General features: G+C 37.6%; 2 protein-coding genes across 3 annotated transcripts; one reads left to right on the top strand and one right to left on the bottom strand.

The window, feature by feature from the left end:
* The first annotated feature begins 3,869 nt into the window (after positions 1-3,869).
* On the top strand, positions 3,870-15,207 carry LOC115428016 (syntaxin-12-like). Of its 2 annotated transcripts, none has more exons than XM_030146787.1 (10): positions 3,870-3,961; positions 5,122-5,245; positions 7,644-7,713; positions 8,516-8,615; positions 10,069-10,206; positions 10,346-10,389; positions 11,873-11,978; positions 12,915-12,987; positions 14,192-14,274; positions 14,362-15,207. In XM_030146787.1, exons 2-10 carry the CDS (start codon positions 5,146-5,148, stop codon positions 14,452-14,454), a joined length of 807 nt encoding a protein of 268 aa, XP_030002647.1. In that variant the 5' UTR covers positions 3,870-3,961; positions 5,122-5,145; the 3' UTR covers positions 14,455-15,207. The 2 variants fall into 2 exon arrangements, with proteins under 2 accessions (XP_030002647.1, XP_030002648.1); XM_030146788.1 differs by having other exon boundaries at positions 3,908-3,965.
* A 1,215-nt stretch (positions 15,208-16,422) lies between these two features.
* LOC115428015 (uncharacterized) lies at positions 16,423-20,516 on the bottom strand. The gene is made up of 2 exons (XM_030146786.1): positions 20,464-20,516; positions 16,423-17,535 (listed from the first exon to the last, which is right to left on the bottom strand). Exon 2 carries the CDS (start codon positions 17,524-17,526, stop codon positions 16,654-16,656), a length of 873 nt encoding a protein of 290 aa, XP_030002646.1. The 5' UTR covers positions 17,527-17,535; positions 20,464-20,516; the 3' UTR covers positions 16,423-16,653.
* Between the last annotated feature and the right edge of the window lie 228 nt (positions 20,517-20,744).

Raw genomic sequence — 20,744 nt, 5'->3', positions numbered from 1 at the left:
GTCTTTGGATGGTGGGAGGAAGCCGGAGTACCCGGAGAGAACCCACGCAGACACGGGGAGAACATGCAAACTCCACACAGAAAGGTCCCACCCCCGGTCGACTGGTGTTGGAATCGAACCCAGGACCTTCTTGCTGTGAGGCACGAGTGCTAACCACTGCACCACCATGTCGCCCTCATTGATAGATGTCACTTGTAAATTGGACTTTCAGAGTATGTGTTTATTCAGTAAAAGTAACTTTTTAAGATAAGAGAAGATAAGACTCATAATGTAAAGTGTTTAATACCTACCAAAAGTATAAAGAACAACAACTGGATCTCAACCAGTCCATCATCTATAGGAGCAGAACTTTACTACCACCTGTCTAATATTATGTAGGTACCCCTTCTTCCACAAAAACAGCTCTGACCCAAGGCCTAGACTCCACCAGACCTCTGAAGGTGTGCCGTGGTATCTGGACCAAGATGTCAGCAGCAGATCCCTGACGTCCTGGAGGTAGAGAGGTAGATCTCCATGGATGGGACTTATTTGTCCAACACCTCCCACAGATGCTCAGTAGTCCTGAGATTGAGATGTCCTTCCTTTTTCCATTTTTGGTCGGTACTAACCACTGCAGAACAAGATCTGCAGTTGTAGAGATGCTCTGACCCAGTCATCACTGTTACAATATGGACCTGGTTAAAGTCACTCAGTCCCTTATGTTGATCATTCCAACACATCAGCTTTGATGTCTAAATGTTCATTTGCTGCCTCATATATCCAACCCAATGACAGGTCCTATAGGAATAAAATAATCTATTAAAATCACTTCTCCTTTCAGTGATCACAACGTTATGTCTGATTGGTGTATGTTGCACTAACCAGGCCATACATTAATGCTTTATTTGTGTGACACAGATAATGAAACCGGTGTCATCATGTTTATTCAGGCAATTTGCAGAGTCTTCTACTTTTATAAGTGGCTGCTGATTCTGACGTAGCAGAAAGTAGAAGAAACTTCCAATGTGAATATGAAAATGTCCAAGTATGATGCCCCATGTCTGAATGCTAAGGTTTTCACTTCATTTCATCACTAACAATGACCCATTAACATAGAAAGAAGCTCTATAGGGAAAATATAGGGACACTCCTATTAACCAGTCTGCTGACAGAGATTTGTAACAAGATTACAGATGTAAAATTGTTCTTTTTGTGCTGTTTGTAAATGAGCCTCAGGAACGACAGTGACGTCTCAGAGACCGACTTTACTTTCCCCAGACTTCGGTGGCAAAATCTGTAGCCAAGCGTGCCTGCACTGATTTCAACTGTCTAATCTTTCTACATCATGTGAGCACACACAGTCCCTGCATCATCAGGCATGACCCACATCTGCAACCCATTGCACTTGTTAATTAGTCTGGGGTGAACCCTATGGAAAATACGACACAAGAAACAGGAATGTAAACATGACAAAAGGGAACTCCCAACTCAGCGGAGCAGTTCACGTGGTTGTGGTTCTTATCAGTCAGAATTAGATCTTATACACACATATTTTCCATTGCAATGCATTGAAAGTGACTTCGTTCCTCTTCTTCTATACATTTGTTTTCCCCAATATATTGTAACAACCGAATAAGATCTCAAAGTCACGGCAGTAAAAGAAAACAAGACTTAGACTGTGTCAACAAAACATTAATGTGTGAAATTTTTGCAGAGATGTGCCACGTGCACGTTTCAGTAACATTTGCCACAGTGAATAACATCTGACTAATTTGTTTTACTCATCTGGGTTAGTTGAGTCAGAATGTGAGAGCAATGATATGTTTTTGTCTGGAAAACTTTCTAAATCTAAGAAAACAACCCCGATGTTTTTTCAGACTTTGATGAAGCATCCTGGAAAATACAGTAAAGTATATATATAAAAAGTACACCAACAATAGAGAGTAGAAATACTGGTTACATGACATTTTAAGGTTTAAATATTGTTAAAAGTTTAACTATTATTGGCAAAAGACAATCTTGTGTGAATCTCCTCTAACATGGTTTTATGCTTCACGTTGTCATACAGATGCTCCTCTCACCATCCAGTGATGAAACTGCACATGGACATTAAATACCTAGAGGTTTACTGCCCCCTATTGGCAGTGTCTGTAATCACTGCATCCAGTGAGCAGAGAATGAAGGAAATCACAGTTTCCAAAATATAGTCCCTCATTTTAAGGGTGGGGACAGGACTTTATAAACCTGAATATCTCAGGTATTGATGATTCTACACTAACCTCAGCTAGTTTAACGTTTTCTTATAAGATGTGATGTATATTGATATTAAAGAATAATGGATTTTGGAATCTGTCATCTATATGCACACAAAAGTCATATTGACAGTCTAATAAGCCTCAGATAAGCAGGTTGTTATTTGTATTTTGTTTATTATTATCATTTTGGATTTGATTATTGGTCTGAGACAAGGAGAGATGCAATGTAGGGACAAACATGTGAGCTGCAGAACAGAGGTGAAAAAGCTGTGTGACTGATACACTGACTGACTGATTGAGTGATGAATGACAGCTCTTAGGAAGTCATTAAATGTTCATTCATTCATTTGTTGGTTGAGCGCAGGGGTGGAAGTAGGTATTTTCAGTCTTATCTGGACTAATTACACTGGTTTATGATGTTTTAGAAATTATTTTACATTACATGTGCTAAATTTGACATACTTTAATTAGATGAATTGGAAAACAAATGACCAAAGTGCTGGTTACCCTATGTTTTCAATGTATATGACAAAGTGCCATTACTGTGGAAGCAAATGTGTGCCATCAGATATTGAATAGTTATGTTTCGCAAGAATTTTTTTTTTTTTTGGAAAAGCTGTATTTTGTAACTTTAATTTTGAAATACAGCTACTGAAAAAAAAAACATTAAATACAAAAAAAAAAAAAAAAAAAAAATGCAAAATACAACAATTAAAAAAATAATCTATAAAAAAATTCTAATTATAATAATAAATGATAATAATAATACATCACATTTTTATAGCGCTTTTTTGGACACTCAAAGACACTTCACAAACAAAACAAAAAGAACAGAGAGAAAAAAAGAGGCTCAAGAAAATGCAAGTTTGAACAGGTGAGTCTTGAGTAGTGATTTGAAGTTTTGTATTGAGTCTGAGTTCCTGATGTTTGGTGGGAGTGAGTTCCATAGGATGGGGGCGGCTGCAGCGAAGGCTCGGTCCCCTGAGGTCTGGTGCTTTGTCCTAGTGGTGGGAGTGAGGAGGTTAGTGTTAATTATGAAATACAATTATTCAAAAGAAAATTCAACTATTAAAAAAATTAAATTACAAAATACAACAATTAAAAGAATTTCTTGAGAAATACAACTATTCCATATCTGATGGCATACATTTGCTTCCATATTTTACACACACACACACACACACACACACACACACACACACACACACACACACACACACACACATATATATATATATATATATATATATATATATATATATATATTTTTTTTTTTTTTTTTTTTTTTTTAATTTCTTTATGTACATTTATGAAAGAACCTGAAAAATGAATGAATTGTGATTTATAGTGTTTTTGAAGTAGAGCTGCTAACTCTGAAACAAACACTCCTTTTGAGTAAAACCCATTCTTACTTCTATTGTAATATGCAATACTTTTATTCTGGAGGCATTTTACCTGTGGATGTTTTTTTTTTTTTTTTTTTTTTTTAATTACTCTTATTTATTTATTTATTTATTTATGTATTTATTTATTTATTTATTTACCTGTGGATCTCTTATAAGATGGCGCAGTAATATTTGTCAACGACGGCAACTGTCACGTAAACTCAACAGAAGAAGAAGAAAACGTGCAACGTCTCACGTTACGTCATATATCCGGAAGTCCAGTGTTGTGACGGCTGGGCGAGAAACAGAACGTCTATGTGTTCATTGTAACCAGCCATAAAAGCAAGTATCTTATTCTGCTGTATATTATCTCTGTACCTTGATGAATTATATGTTAATATTTCTATGTCTGTATTATATTAGGACTCGTTTAGCTGTTTAAAGAGTCTAGTTTATCCTTTAAACTTAAACCTGACAAGTTAGCGTCCTTTAGCTAAAAAGCTAACAGCTGAGCAGAATTGTACAGAAACTTTCCGAAGCTAAGGGATGCTAAATAGAAAAAGTATGGATGAATGTTTTCACTTTAACTTGTTATACAGATCATGGTAACAGTTCTCTCTCTGAATTGTTTCACTGATCTCTCGTCTTTTTCACGTTATCATTTCAACTTGAATGATTCGACATTATCTTGCTAACTTGTTAGCTGGCTAACAGACCAACTAGATAAGCTTTATCTGTGCCGTCAATAAAACAATACCATTCACATTACCTCAGCAGATTAACGGGACGCAACGGGTCTTCCCATAACGTGGAAACAAAAAAGCTATAAACAGACCAACCGCAGCTGCCTGTCTTCATGATGTTAGGGTTGATATCAGCAGGTTGTCATCGGCTGTCATGTATGTCAGATATGGACATTTTATTACGCGATATTTATTTAATTACCGTACAAACATTTGTGATGAACGACATTTATGTCTATTCTGTTTGCATTGTTGTGCTGTAAATCTAATAATAGATTTCACTACATATACATAATCCTTACCAAAGTAGATGAAGAGGCATGTGTTAGAAGAGGATTTTTGAGCTTGACTTTAATATACAATGACAGAAATGTTGGACCAGCTACAAAATCTAGTTCTGCTTTGAACTCAAAGCAGAAGATGAACATGGTGCAATGAAATGATGTTACTGAGAGAATACCACAAATACCAGTACTAGTCAAAGAATTTAAAAAAGATGTGGAAATAATGACAGAATAATTGTTATATTCACCTGCCTATGAAACGTACTGTAAACAGAGACAGTTATTTAAAAAATAATATAAATAATGAAAACTGTAAAATAATGCTTATTCATTCTTGGTGACAGGTCTACTCGTTATATGCTCATTATTGTTATATTTCATGTCAGTCATCTTGAAATGATAGATAGTTTTTATACGAATAATGTTCTAAGTTTCAAGTATTTTTTATTTTATTTTTTTTCATTATTTTCTACAGCTAAGGCACAACTCTGTTCCAGTCATGTCGTACGGCAAAGGAGAGGGCTATCGTTCTGTCCCACGGGACTTCAACTCACTCATACAGACATGCAGCTCCAACATCCAGAAGATCACACAGAACAGTAAGTGATTTACTACTTCACCATTTTATCATCGTAGAACTTCTTCCACAGAGTGAATTTTCACTGTAATATTTTTATTAATGCATTGATGAATTTTCATGATGGTTGATTTCTCCATGTACTGTATTTACTTACATATTTTACACAGCAGGAGTTAATTTAAGGAGTTATAAATAAGGGGTTGATTTCATACTTTGGTGCTCTTGTTTCTGGTGTGAGATTTGAGTGGGTATGGGGTTACAGGTGTCCTAAGGTGAGCTCAGGGGTGATGGGCACCTCCCCCTGTCATATACCTTAACTGTATCTAAAACTCATTTCAAACATAATTCTCCCTCTGGAGATTTAGCCTTATCGGTGTACTCTGAGGACGTTAGCTCTTTGTAGATGCTCTCAATGAATTATTTCATAAGTAGTGCATTCAGTGTCATGTTTAGTACTAAGACACACATTTCCAACTTGTCATAGCTGTCTTCTGCTTATCCGGGTCTGGGTTGCGGGGACAGCAGCCTCAGCAGAGAAGCCCAGACAGCCCTCTCCCTAGCCACTTTCATCAGCTCTTCTGGGGGAATCCTGAGGCGTCCCCATTTCCAATTCCTTTTTCTCAAGTTCCTTATTTGGAAATCTGTCAGTTAACTGACTCACCTCCTTATCCTGAGTAAAACTGACAACTTCAGTATCTGCGCAGATTAGTGTACTAAAAGAAACGTTATCCCTTCGTTATAACATAGTACTTAAAGGAGTTGGATTTACTTCTAAAAAGAAGTTTACTGTGTACTCCTCTAAATCTTGTCAGACACTATCTCCTTTTCTGTGTTTTTTATACTTTATCTTGTAGACAACTCACCAGCAACTCTGAACTAAACTGTTTCAAAACCCTCTTGTGTTAAAGGGATTAGATTGTCAGGTAACATATCATATGACGTATGAGAGCATAGAAGAAAAATAAGAGGTTTACATAAGTTATGACAGGTGGAGGACACAGTGGAGGGGAGAAGTGGGTGTTTTTTTCAGTCTTATCTGGACTAATTCCAAAAGGTTCTTTTTCCTAAGTATTCAGTCCCTAATTTCTGGAGACGGAGAAAAACTCAAACTTTAACATGACAGAAACTTGTGTTAATTTCCTCCCAATGTTTTTATAAAGCTGAATAGAGTATCAACCTGAAGCAAAATATCCGAGGGCAGCTCAAATAGTTGCTATGAATTTAGTATATAGTCCCAAATATAGCACTTAATTATAATTCTTAATTGTAATATGATTTTCTTCTACTGGTTTCCCTCTATGATGTGTGTGATTTTATTGTCCCCTGTGTTCACTCATTTGGTCACTCATTTACTTGAACTTAGTGAACAGACTGGTACACGCAGTACTAAAAAAACGCCAAGATATTCTGAATTCTAAACTTCAGTGTGCATTGAGAGCAGTTTCAGTTCTTTAATGTCTCACTTTTGCTCCTCTACAGCTGCAAAACTAGTCAGTTAATACCAACGCAGACTCCAACACAAACCTCCCCTGAGGTCAAATCCCAAAACAAATGTTCCATATTGAACCTTTAACTGTGTTTGTTCTAATAATGTCCAAGTATTTGAGTAAAACTTTAACACAAATGAGGCACCGATTGGAAAATTCTTGGCTTGTAGAATATTTAGAATGACATTTTGTCTGCTTACTGTTACTGATACTGATGTTACTTTCCGTGTCTTTACCTTGTTGTTGTTACCTCCCCTCCCCCCCAAAATAATTCCCCCCTGGGATTAATAAAATATTCTGATTCTGATAACAAAGAAATCTTTATTATAAATATGAAAATTCTTACTGTCTTAAATTCTTTGACCTTTTTTATCACATTATGTTTGAACAAACACAGATTTAAACATACATATTTATTTAAGTGGACAGATAAATATCTGATGGTACAATTGATGAAAAGAGATCTTTAACGATATAGGCCAATACTGATGTCTGGCTGAAATATTAGTGCATCTCAGAAAAAGACTCTTTTATTGAGTCTTTTATTGTCATTTCACTTCAACACAGTGGACATGTAGCTCTGATTTGATATGGAACAAATAATTGGCTTTCAGTCCATATCAATACGAGTAGAATGACAGACGCAGAGAGTGTAGACACAGAGATTATTGGAAAAAGACTAAATGTGGGGCTTTTTATTGCTTAAATTCCGAGATGGTTGAAAATACCTTTAATAATAACAACACTCTGGGATCAATAAAAAAAAAAAAAAACCTTTAAAAACATGACTAGAACATTCCATGCTTATAGTCTCAGACTGTTTCTAAAACAAAATAACTGGGTTGTTCTGCAGATTACATGTTATTAAAAGCTAAAATTGCACAGTGTGTTTCTTTGTATACTTGGATCAAACATTTTTTTCTCTAATAGCTGCTCAGATCAAGACCATGGTGAGCCAGCTGGGGACCAGACAGGACAATAGTGAACTTCAGGACCGGCTGTAAGTGTTAACTCCAATTTATAACTTATACTGCTCAAACACTCAAACACAGGGACACTGTTAGTCACTGTTGTGTCATTACTGGTCATAAAGGGAACTGGATTTCACTAATGCCTTTTCACCGTAAGCGGTATAATACTCTGCTGCATCTGCAGATTTTTCATTTGTAGACAACAGTAAAGAATGAGAGAGATCGTAAGTAACAAAATCCCTAATTTGTCAGAGCTAAAATAAATGGGACAGCTACTGCTTTGAGCTCAAAATTTCACACTGATAAAAGAGGGATACTCTCTGAAACACAACAACTTTATTTACATTTTCAGTGTATAAATTGTGTATGGAACTGAAAGTCATGACAGTTATAATTGTGAAACTTTTGTGACGACAGAAGCGGTTGACTTTATGCACTCTAAATGTTGACATCTCTCACATAAACAACCATAATAGGCTTTAAATGACTGAAAAACAGCATAAAAGTTGAATTGTGAAAATGCTAAAAATATCAAAAAGGTGAATAAAAATGTAGTAGCTTGTTTAGGTGTATGTATGTGGAAATATTAGGAGTTTTTAATTTTGATGGAAAAATACTTTAAAAAGCTGTATTACATAAAAGAGTGACAGATATTCTCCTTTAAGAGCTGAACATTTAGATTATATTATTTACTTTTATGAGATAATATGTACAGATTGACTGCAGGACATTTCCGTCCCACTCTGTATTTCTCTGTCTGAAGTTTTTGTCATTACCAGAGTTGTTGCCTCTGTGTGACATCTCACAGTAACATGCTAACTGTCTTCACAGGCAGCAGATACAACACTACACCAACCAGCTGGCAAAAGAAACCAACAAGCACCTGAAGGAGCTGGGTTCGATCCCCTTGCCCTTATCACCCTCAGAGCAGGTAAGAGCAGCTCAGTGTTTCCATCTGTAGGTTTTATTTGGACTGGACCTCAAAGCATGACAGAGTAATTTCAACATATGTTGTACAGTACAGTCTAATGTAATCCACCATATTCTCATACTAAACCAAAAACATTGTGGCAGATGCACCTCTTTCCACACATCTGAAACAAGTAGAACACCATTTTCACTGTTAATATGGAGGCTTATCTTCATCCCAGAGACTCTGTGAACACACTCATGGTTTCATGGTTCAGTTTCAGGCTAAACCAAAGAAGCTTAAACCTATCAGGGTCAATAGCTCTGTGGTCATAAAACTATAGTACCAAACACGTGCCAAAAAAAAGAGGAATAAATCCAGTTGCTAAGTTAAGACGTCCCTGTTTGTTTCCACTTCTGGTCATTCCTTTGTGTTCAGTCTGCTACAGTACACAGTCCATAAAACACATCCAATTGTCATTAAACTACTTCACATGTAATGATAAAGAGCAGAGGAAGTGCATGAAGCAGGTAAGTAAAGTCTTAATCGATGGGAAATAAATAAATTTTGGCGTCACTGCATCTACCAAAGTAGATCTCTATGGATTCCTCTGATGCAGAATAAAGCTATTATGGAGTGTTTCATATTTTCACTCTTTAGTTTGTCAGCCCTTTATCTGTTCTGTCTGTCCAGTTCAGCTGAAGGTGAATTAAGTAATGATTTATGTCAATAAACCGCTGAAACATGAAGCTCAAGCATGAAGTAATATGTTGTACTGCTGGAAATGGAACAGGATATTTAACAGTATTTAAGACACAGACTAATGCAGGTTAAAACTGACAGTGGAAAAGCACACTAATCACCTAATTAAGCTCCTTCTGAATCTAAACTGGTGCTTCATTAAAGAGATGTTATAGTTTACAATCATCCAGGCTCTGCTGATATCATTCTTTAGACCCAGAATTGAGTTTTACAGCGCCATGACATTAGACTTAACTGTATAATTGAAGACCAAAGCTCATCTGAGTCATTGAAGTGTGGCTTTTATCGTTGATGTAAGCTATACTGACAGCTTACTTGTTAGCTTAGTAATGGAGTTAGCATATGCCTACAAACAACTGTCTCCGTCACAACACAGACTCCTATTAAAACTTGATATGAACACAGGAGTGCATATTGAATCATAGAGTGACATTCATCCCAGTGTCAACACTTTAATGCTCATTTAGCGACTTCGTTTTGTTTATTTAGCAGCTTAGAGACAGTAGGTCACACCAAAGCTCCTCTGTGTTTAAAATAAACACGATGTCATACTACTACAGTGTTAACTAATGTTTTAAAGGTTGCTTATTAACAACTTACTATAACCTGAACTGGTAAACTGTAATGTAGACCATTTACTGTATGAGACAAGTGCTGTTGATAGGGAATATGCCAGTGCTGGTCTTAAACTCAGTGTTTCTGTGAAAACCAGAGGCAGCAGAAGATCCAGAGAGACCGGCTGATGAACGATTTCTCAGCAGTTCTCAACAACTTCCAAGCCGTCCAGAGGAGAGCAGCCGAGAAGGAGAAGGAGTCAGTAGCCCGAGCGAGAGCTGGATCCCGCTTGTCAGTAAGTAGGAGGGTAATTCACCGTGGAAATAACAGCTCTAATAACAGCAGAACAGTAATTCACATTTGGCAAGTGTTGGTGTTCTGCATTTTGTGAACATGACATTTAGACTAATTGGTTGTTTTTCTTTCTCTTTCAGGCTGAAGACGGCTCTCGGGATGAAAAGCTTGTTTCTTTTGATAGGTAACCACAGTCATTTATCCATGTTTTGCTTGCGTCAGGGAATTTGTGAGAAAGCAATTGCAGTACAAGCTTTAGCATTGGAAAAACTCTTAATGATGAACAATCTGCACAAAAATACGCAGTCTAATCTGTCATGACCAGGCTTACTTGCGTACTCACTGTTTAGGATAGCTCCTTCCATTCTTTCAGCCGTAGAACATTGGAGAAATGGAAAAACAGACCACAGATGTTTTGGGAGTCAGATTTAGGCAGCTGATTTCTTTTTTTCACAATACAGTCAAATGAACAGAGCATACTTAAGGTTATGTAATGGATGTAAACACACCACTTTTGTGAAATATCATAATGTCATCTGTCACATCAGCTGACTTAACCAAAAACACATTCCCACCTGGATTTAACTGAGCCAATAGTCCAGATCATTTCATTGTATAAATACTGCAGTGATTAATATGTCTCTGTTCTTTAACTGATGCAGTGAGTAGCTTCTCATTTCTTAAACAACCATCAGTTTAATAGAGAACATATAGATTGGACCGTGTTTCAGTGGAAAAAGGTCATGTGGTCTGATGAGTCCATACTGACCCTGTTCCAGAGTGATAAAGCGATTACCCACCATGCCAAGCATCTAGAGTCCAAACCTGTGGGGCCAGTGCGGGGTTGATTCTGTTGGTCAGGTCTAAATTCATAATGTTATGTGTCCTAATATATGTTGTGACATTGCTGAATCTTATGGCAAATGCAGGACTTAATCACAGCTAAATGCTAGAGCGTTGGACTTTTTTTGGCCCATCTGTATATTGTTAGCCTCATAGCATAATTGCATAAGTCATATTTTTAGCCAAATTGTGATTTCTGCATAAATTTACTCTCCTAACACTGCTTTGACATTTTACATCACTAGTTTTGACCTGAAAGAAATATGACATGGGCAATTATTCTTTCAAGCTAATGATATATTGTTGCTTATATTGTTATGTTGCAAATCATGACCTCTGTGGCTGTATTCTTTGTTCTTTTTGTGTTTTGCTTTGTTTCACACGGCACTAATGCAGGCTGAGTTAATATGACACAGAATGAGGTAGTTCTGAACAAGTTTTGTTTGTGTGGAAATTTCAGAATGTGACAAAGTGTTGTGTAGATATTTTAAACCATTTCTTTATTGACTTACTCTACTTTGATGTGATATTACACACAGTATATCATGAATGGTCTACTAAATAGCTATAATTATTGATCATGTCTCTAGAAGGGAAATGGCTACATGTCTCTATCACAACCTGGCATTTGTTCCTTTCTGACGATGGCCTGATGTTTTTGTTTTTTGACTCAGAATAATGTTTTTCAGTATGTTTGTAGAATGTAATGTAATCAAACCATGTGGGTGTCCAACAAAATATGAGAGTGAGGGACTGTTTTTTGCCCAGTCTTTGCATTTCAGCTGTACATGTGTGGTTAGACATGTTCTTCTGTTTGTTTAAAGCCAAGAGGACTGGGGTCAGATGACCACTCAGACAGAGGATGTGGCCATCACCGAGGAGGACCTGGAGCTCATCAAAGAGAGAGAGACCAACATCCGACAGCTAGAGGTCAGTCTGCCGTACATCTAATCTGTGTGATATGGACACAGTGGACGGACACATCAATAAGCAAAACTGGTTCTTGGTTTTATAAAAACTAGACCACACTGTGACTAAAGCTAGACCCACACCTCATGTACCTGTACTTACAGAATTGGACCATTTACATTTTGTATTTTTTGCACTATTCCATCTATTCTGTTATATTTTTTAATCTATTTATACATGTTTTTATACATTTGGCATTCTGTAGACAGAGAAAAAAGAATTTCATTGTACAGGGAACATGTTTCCTGACTGTATGTAACAGTAATTGCTTTGAATCTTGAATTTAGAGATCATTTGAAACCATCTCAGACTGGATACAACACATAATGAATGGACCAGGTCCAGTCTAAACCTGTCCACAACACAGCAGGAGGCTCAAGTGGAGTTACACTTAATATAAAGTACTTGAATAAAAAGCATAAACCGGGGATGTCTAACTCATTGTGGTTCAGGGGCTACATACAGCCCAATTTGAAGTATAATCAAAATCTATAAGGAATGGTAACTCCTAATTTCTCTCTTTGTTTTAGTGCAAAAAAAAAACAAAAAAAAATGTATATTTACATTCACAAACTATCCTTTCATAAAAAATATCATACATCACTGTGGATCTACAAATGCACAGAACACTTAGTAATAGGCAGAATATTGTTAAAATTTTAGAGTTTGAAACTGAAATGAGTTCAACACCCTTGCTGTTAATATCTTCAGTGTAATTTTTGCTCTTTGCAAATTCATCCTGTGGGCCAGATTGTAACCTTTTGCAGGCCGGTTTTGGCCCTCGGGCCATATGTTTGACACCCCTGATGTAAACATACCGGTCCACAGCTGTGATCCAGCTCCGTGTCCTGAGGTGAAACCCTGCCTCGGCTGATTTGAATCTTCTTGTGTTTTCAGTCTGACATCTTGGATGTGAACCAGATCTTCAAAGACCTTGCAGTGATGATCCATGATCAGGGGGAGATGATTGGTGAGTAGAACTGAGGTTCTGTCAGCCTGTTACCATCAGAACTTGGTACTTTTCTTTATTAACTGACTCCTGTAGCTTTTATGCTCACATCAGGCATCTATAACTGTACAACACAATAGTGAAACCCGGTTCTGTTTGTGTCTCATCTGTACTGTCTGACATATGGCAATTCCACTCTGTTGTAAATATGTAGTAGTTGTTAGAGTTTTATTACTTATCATTATTATTATTATTATTATTATTATTATTATTACTATTATTATTTTGTATTGTTTGTCTTTTACACTATCTTCATGCATGTACAATTTTTCTTGCACTTTATTTTATTGCTGCCTTGACAATTGAATTTCCCCATTGTGGGATCAATAAAGTATCTAATCTAATCTAATCTACTGGGTTTGTACAGGTGCTTGAAATCCTTGAAAATGCTTGAATTTCTGTGTTGTGTTGTCAAGGTCTGAAAAGTGCTTGAATTTTAGTTTAAGTGCTTGAAAGTGTTTGCAATTATCACTCTATGATGTGATTTCTTTCTTTCTTTCTTTCTTTCTTTCTTTCTTTCTCATATTAACTCTGCCAGACTAGATGGCATTCCAAAGTTACTGACAGAGAGGTGGTACGTTTTGAAAAATAAAACTTTATTTCAGAAAAGAAAATTCCCAGGTGTCCTCAGGTTGACTCCAGGTACATTTGTATCTTAATCTTTGTCTTGGTGAGAGTGTGTCTGAAGAACGGCAAGTGGTTTCCCTTTTTTTTGGATAAAACTTTGTGTTCTCCTTTAATTTCTAAACTTTTTGCTATTGTGAAACATAATTTTAGATGTTTATAGCGTAACACAATGTACATCGTTGTGATAAAAAGTGACAAAAATAATTATGAGTATATGTATTCCTGTAGATATGTATTTGACCTCAGCGATAATGTGCTGTGATGGAAAAATTTGAAAATGAGCCTTAAAAGTACTTGAGAAGTGCTTGAATTTGATCTTGAAAAATGTGTACAAATGCTGAATCTAATCTAATCTAATCTAATGTAACTCACTGACTCCTTCAGGTTTGTGGATATGGTGAGGCAGAAGTGCTAACCACTGTGCAACATAAACATACAGTTCCTGTCCTCCATATGATCTTTTGTCCCAGCCCTTTTCAAGTACTCATTTCCGGTTAGTTTCCATCTGACTCGGCTGTTTGTTTGTGCCGTTCTACAGATAGCATTGAAGCCAACGTGGAAAATGCTGAGGTTCATGTAGAACGAGGGACGGAGCAGCTTCAGAGAGCTGCCTACTACCAGGTGAGTCTGCAGCTCCGACCTCTAGGATTCAGGAAGTCGATGTCGGTCACATGATTAACTCTCCACCGTCTATTCTCTTTAACGCAGCAAAAGTCCCGTAAGAAGATGTGCATCCTTGCTATGGTTTGCTCCATCGTGCTCATCATACTCGGCATCATCATCTGGCAGGCGGCTAAGTGAATTTACCTGCACATTTTGTCACTACTATATTTTACCCTGCCCCCCTCCCACCTGCAAGAACCCGTTTGGAATCACAAGAGCGAGAGGAAAACATCTTAAGAGGCTGATCATTTCACCCTGCAGATGATCTGAGCTATTGTGCGTGATCAGGCCTATTTTTGATATTGATGACAAGCATATTTATACTACAATGAAGGAGAGGATGGAGCGCTGAGGTGGCAAGGCAGAGTAACTGAAGATCAGAGATTCCTTAATTTTGCGTCATTCATTCATTTCTTGTCTTATTTACTGCACTAACACGAGCTGTCACTGTATTTCCAATGTCAAATATATTCAGGAATGATTTCAGAACAGGACTTTGTTGAGTGTATCTGGTTGATCTGGGCTGTAAATTGTTGTTTTGTTAACTTGTGGCACCTCTTGATGTAAATTGTGTGCAGTGCCACGGTTTGCCGATGTAGGTGTGCCGTTCAGGTGGCTCCTGTCGTCATGGCGACACACCCGTGCGACCTGTATAACTCCTGGTGGTGATGACAGTCAGAGATGTAATATACATGTACAATGAAAGCTATAACAGACTACCGATATGAATTAACTGTTTGTAAATACTACAATGTGCTGCATTATATTCTGCTAAGAACCTCATGAATGAAAAAAAAAACATTTCAGAATGCAAATCCAGTCTTCAAACATTTTTTAAATTGATTTATATGACTCCTGTCAATATACGTAATAAATGTCTTGAACACTTTTGCTCTTCTGGACATTTGTTTGCACATGTACAGTTTGTTCACATCCTTTTTTTTCCTCAGATAAACACTAACGTTCACCTTCAGCTGAGGCTAAAATAATTCCTGAATGAATCACATTAGATTCCAAAAACACAGAGTAAGTTGTTGATACCCTTTGTGCGAGCACGTACAAGAGTTCATTGATGAAAGTCAGAAAATTGAAACCACAAACAGGAGGCTTGCATCCAGCCCAGGTTCAACCCAGGGAACAGGACGCCCCCCTAGGGCAAGCAGGGGGGAGCGCATCATCAGTAGTGTTCCTCCGGATCATAGGGTGTTTCAGCCATTCACACTAGACACCCTCACTGGAGGCGGCCAGCTACAGGGTGATCAGCCCCCAGCTTGCGTCCCACACCTACGCCCAGCAGGGCGCCCCAACCCCCGAGCCAAGCCTGAGTCGACCACACCCCAACCCTGACCGACTACTTGGGGGCCCAAGTGGTGTCGTTTCTCTTTATCCAGAGCCACTGGCTGCTTCTTTCTGCTGCCTCCGATGCAGCTTTAATGGCTCTGTGCAGGCCCTGGCCCCTTACTCCCAGGTCTCTAAGGAGTTTGGTGGTTGATGTTGACACACACATTAAATACATTTGTCCTTTTTATTACCGAGCCCCTTTCCTTGCATTCATTAAAGAAAAACCACCTAATGCTATAAATACAACATCCTGCTCCTGTAATGTGAAGGTTGAGTGCACACTAAAAACAAAAATGAATAGTTCCATCATCCCCTTTTAACTCATGACAAGTTAATAAAATTATTAGAATAAAATTATTTTCAACCCATGAATCACATTGAATTGGGGGAATTTACTATTTTTCTACAGTAAGGTATTTTTTAACAACTACTTACTAACCAAATGAATAAATACAAGTTGATTTACTTAAATTCTTCCAACTCAATTTTTCATAGCATTTAAATGGAACTTGATGAAAATGGGCAAACAGTCATCAAGCTGGCCAGTTTTGAACCACAGGCTCCATGTTTGACACCCCTGGTTTAGCCCCTCTAAAATGCTACTAATTCAGGAATAGAACTATAATCCAGCACTATCACAAGTGAAAAGGACCTCTGAGTGTCCACGGCATTTATATATAACTAAAATAAGTATTAATTTTTGGATTTTGACTTGTTTTGTGGTTATAGGGTTGAATAACATTAATAATACATACCACAAAGACATTTGGATGCAAGTAAAATTTATTTAAAGGCAGTAAATCACAGTGTAAAATCGTTCACATTTCATATAAAGAAGGTTAACAGTAGTTTTGACTGATTTTACATGAACCCTCCATAGATTTGGTGATAATGTTGATCAGAGTTATAGATTAACTTTTGACGATTAAACTAATTGTAAAGTGACACAGAAATCATCTGGTCACATGTTTGATGTGTCAGAGGTCACCCTGGTCTTCATGGGTAGTAACACAGGTACACGATGGCCCCAAAAGTGCCTGAGTTGAGGTTTCTTTCGATGACCTGAACTCCGGCCTTCTTGAACGGATCCACAGCTGTGTTGACCAGCACACTGACGGCCTGAATTGGACGATTGACCTTGTCCTTCTTAAACCACAGGTACACCAGGTTGCCACCGTTACCCTCATTCAGGTTGACGCTCACTGGGGTGTATTCCTGCTGCTGGAGGCTCTGATACTCATCATTATTGGTGGAGATTCCCAGACTGTTGAGGGCTTGTTTGGGGTCGGTGGTCAGGTAGAACCAGATGAACACGGGGCTTCCAAGCGTTTCCCTGTTCACATTTTCATCAATACGGATGTAGCCTTTCTTGAAAAGTTCAGCATCCAAGCCAAAGGAATCAGTGGCAGTGACCTCAGAGATGTAGGTCTTACTCTCCCTCTTCACCCAGGCGTGGATTCGGTATCCGGTGGCGTATCGATTCAGGTCGCAGGCCGATCTTTCCCAGCCCAGGGTGATCTTCCTGGCCTCATCATCTGGCCTTGTGGTGACATCCATCTCTACTATAGGAACATTGGTGGAACCTCTGATGAACCAAATATAGATGTCATTCCCAAAAGCTCCTTCATTTAGATTTTTGGGAATCTTCTGAAATCCTGCTCCGGTCAGCCCCACAGCCATGGAATCACTGAAGGTGAACTGAACCTGGGTGACGGCGCCGATGTCTCCTTTCATGTACCAGAGGAAGATCTTGTTTCCTCCAGCTCCAAGGTTCAGGTCAACGTTGATTTTGCTGAAACCTCGAGCTGCAAGCTCCTGCTCCTCAGCTGCATTCAGAGACACATCCAGGTCTGTGATGTACTTGGCCATCTTTGGTACCTGCATCAAAACAAGGAGCTGTAGTATAGTGTTCTTGTACAGTGTGTAAAACTAAACACAGACGCGCTAACGACGAGGAGTGAGACTGCAGCATGAAAAAGGTAAGACCATTAATTTTGTCATTTCATTTAAATGACACTTAAAGGTGGGTCAGGAGATGTTACAGATGCTGGAAAAACGTGTGGAGAGAGCTACATTTTGAAAATATAAGTCCAACAATTTGCCCGGCTCCGGCTCCGGTCCCGGCCTAAATATAAGGTAAGCAGTCATATTTGCATTGTTTGAATCTTTGTTTAAGTTCTCTAGTTTTATCCACAGGGTTTTGCAGAGTAAGACTTGGCTCTTGAATCAAACTAAACGCTTTAATTTGTGTGTGTTATTCAACTTGTTATTGATTAAACTGCATTGAAATCATGCTGAGATCAGTTTGTGTGGTCTAAAGGTTATGTTATGTGTCCCAGTTTCTGTTGCTCCCTCTCTCTCCTTTCATCAGCTCACTGGCAGATTCACCACCACACAGCTTTTTGCTGTTTTTTTTTTATTTTTTTATTTTTTATTCTTTTTATGAATAAATTCCTGTTTTTTTGTATTAAAAAACAAAACAAAACAAAAAAACACCAAGATAAACCAAGCAAATTAAGACTTAAAACATATGAATGAAAATCCATTGTGGCCAAGTACAAAAACTCAACATGATAAAAAATGAATGGAAATATTTAGTGTCAGTGTTTTACATTTCATGACTCTAAAGGTCAAGTTCCAAAAAACACTGGATCCTGCCCTGGCAATTTGTTTCCAGTGGGACTCATTTCAACGTAACACAAAAACAGTAGATTAGCCGATAACAGAAGCTTCATTCATTTAAACCGAGTTATCATCAGAAAACAGCAAAGGTAAGACCAAATTCATGACCATTTCTTCATAATGCGATGATGTGAGCATTATTTTTTACTCCTCTTTGTCTCGTTCAGTGAGTTTTATCGGTTGAGTTGAATACTTGTACTGTTGGATCTGCGTAGTGTTAGCTTAGCGCTGCAAAGTCTGTTTTTTTAAATTAAATTATTCGTGACGTACGCTGAGAGCTCGGACTGTTATGGTATGTTTTCTGACGGGTTTTTTTTTTTTTTTTTTAGTTTTTAAGCAGCTGTTTTTTTTTCTAGTTGCGTTTATATATGGAATGTGGCTCTTGCGTCATAGCGTTACCATGGCAACATAGACACATAGGGAACTATGTCCGCCCTCCTGTTGTGCCGAATTCTGCTCCCTGCCGAAAACTCCATCCCCAGCCCAGGGTGATGTAGTTTTCGGAAGTATCTGTTTTTATTGTTATATATTTTATGTGTTTTCTATTTAAGATTTAACGTTTTAAAGTTTTATATACCTTACAGTTTGCCCATTCTTTAATATTAAACAGACAAAAAACATAACTGTAGTGTCTAACAATATTATTAATTAATTGCTACACAGCTACGATGGTGTTCAGAGGATGAATAATTCACATACCCTACAGTCAAAAAAGAGAAAAATTAACTGTGAAAATGAACTAAAGTGAATTTGGTGCACATTGTCCTCTTCATGGCTGACTTAGGAAGGGGGAGCAGTTTTCGGCAGGGAGTAGAATTCAGCACAACACCTTCAGCATCAGGAGTAACCGGGCTTAAGATAATACCAATGTAGACTGATCAGTGGCCTCTTTTTTATTTATTAATTTTTTTGGATTTTTACACTTTGTGACTGATTTTTAAATGTGTTTTGTGTTGAACATGTTTAGTTTCCACCCACTATCTAATATCTGTGCAGTAAAAATCATTACGTTACATAAGTTTGCTCTATTTGTAGTTTACGTTTATTAGATGATCAGATGTGTGTACTGTGATGAAATTATACATTTTGACAAAAAATTTAATTCATTCCATTGATGGAATATTATGTCATTTTGCTTTTAGACATACAGTATTATCTAAAGACACTCGACATTATCTTCAAACAGATGAGCTTTTCCCATAACATCTTATTACAGCACATGACAAAAGTAACTGAAGTCACTTACTTTTGTCTTGTGCTGTGCTAGGAAATGTGTATTTGAGTCTTTTGGAATTCAAAGTGGTTGACAAAGTTCTTCTTTTGTGGTTATGTGTGGTATTTCTGCTATCAGATATTTAAAAATGACTTCAAAGATCAGAGCATTTAGAATAATACAATAGTTCTGTCAAAGATGTCAGTGTATTGGCCTGTAGAGATATGAACTGAATTAATTTCCAGTGATGTGTCGGGGGATTTATGTGACCACTAGAGGGAGTAATGAGTCACCCTGCTGGTCTCCTATGGTGATGAAATCTAACACTACCGGGCCTTTGACCAAAGCATCGGTAAGTGACCAGATGGGATGAGAACCATTAAGACACAACTTTAAGAGCGAAAGAAAGTGACAAGGATAAAATGTAGAATTCCTGTTGTTGTTTTCTTCACTGGACACAGTTCTAAATGAAAAGAAAGGAATTTGATGCTAAAATGTCAGCATTTCTTCTACACAGCTGAGTTTGATTCTGAGGTTTATGAAGGTATTAAGTTATTATGGGATGTTATTATCTTTGCTAATTTGCTGTTTGTTGATCCACGGTTCAGACTAAAGTGACAGTTCTTACCTTGTTTGGACAATTCCAAACAGATCTTTAGTGCAGCTATTGAAAACACAAACCCACAACCCATTTACTACATGTGAAGTTAAAGAAAATCTGCTTCTGTTCTATAATCTACACAAACCCAAATTTTTTTCACAATTGTGTTTAAAAATACAGATAAATTACAAATATTGACATGGCATCAAATATGAAAAAAATCAAGAAATCCTCCTTCCGTCAAGATCTAATGTAGAATCTGACAAATATAACCAAGAAAATGGACATTAAAAAAGATAGAAAAACTTACGTTGGTTGTAGATGCTGCTGATGTTTGAGGATGTAAAGCTGTGAACCGACTTGTCGATCTGCTCAGTGATGATTTCTACCAAAGACTGTGAGAGTATTTATACAGTCGACTCCGGCTCCTGTGGTTTATCATATCATCAACATGTGTAGAGTGTGGTTTTATCTGCATAAATGAATCAGTTTTCATCACTCTACTTACGTCAGAAAGGACGTCCAAGGCACCGACATTACCTCAGCTACAAGACCACGTGATGTGTAACACCCAAAAATGAAACGATTAAC

The sequence above is a fragment of the Sphaeramia orbicularis genome, chromosome 11, assembly GCF_902148855.1.
Source record: "Sphaeramia orbicularis chromosome 11, fSphaOr1.1, whole genome shotgun sequence".
In the NCBI taxonomy this organism is placed as follows: domain Eukaryota; kingdom Metazoa; phylum Chordata; class Actinopteri; order Kurtiformes; family Apogonidae; genus Sphaeramia; species Sphaeramia orbicularis.
Note: the sequence above shows the minus strand (reverse complement) of the source record. Positions and strands in the feature narration are given on the sequence as shown.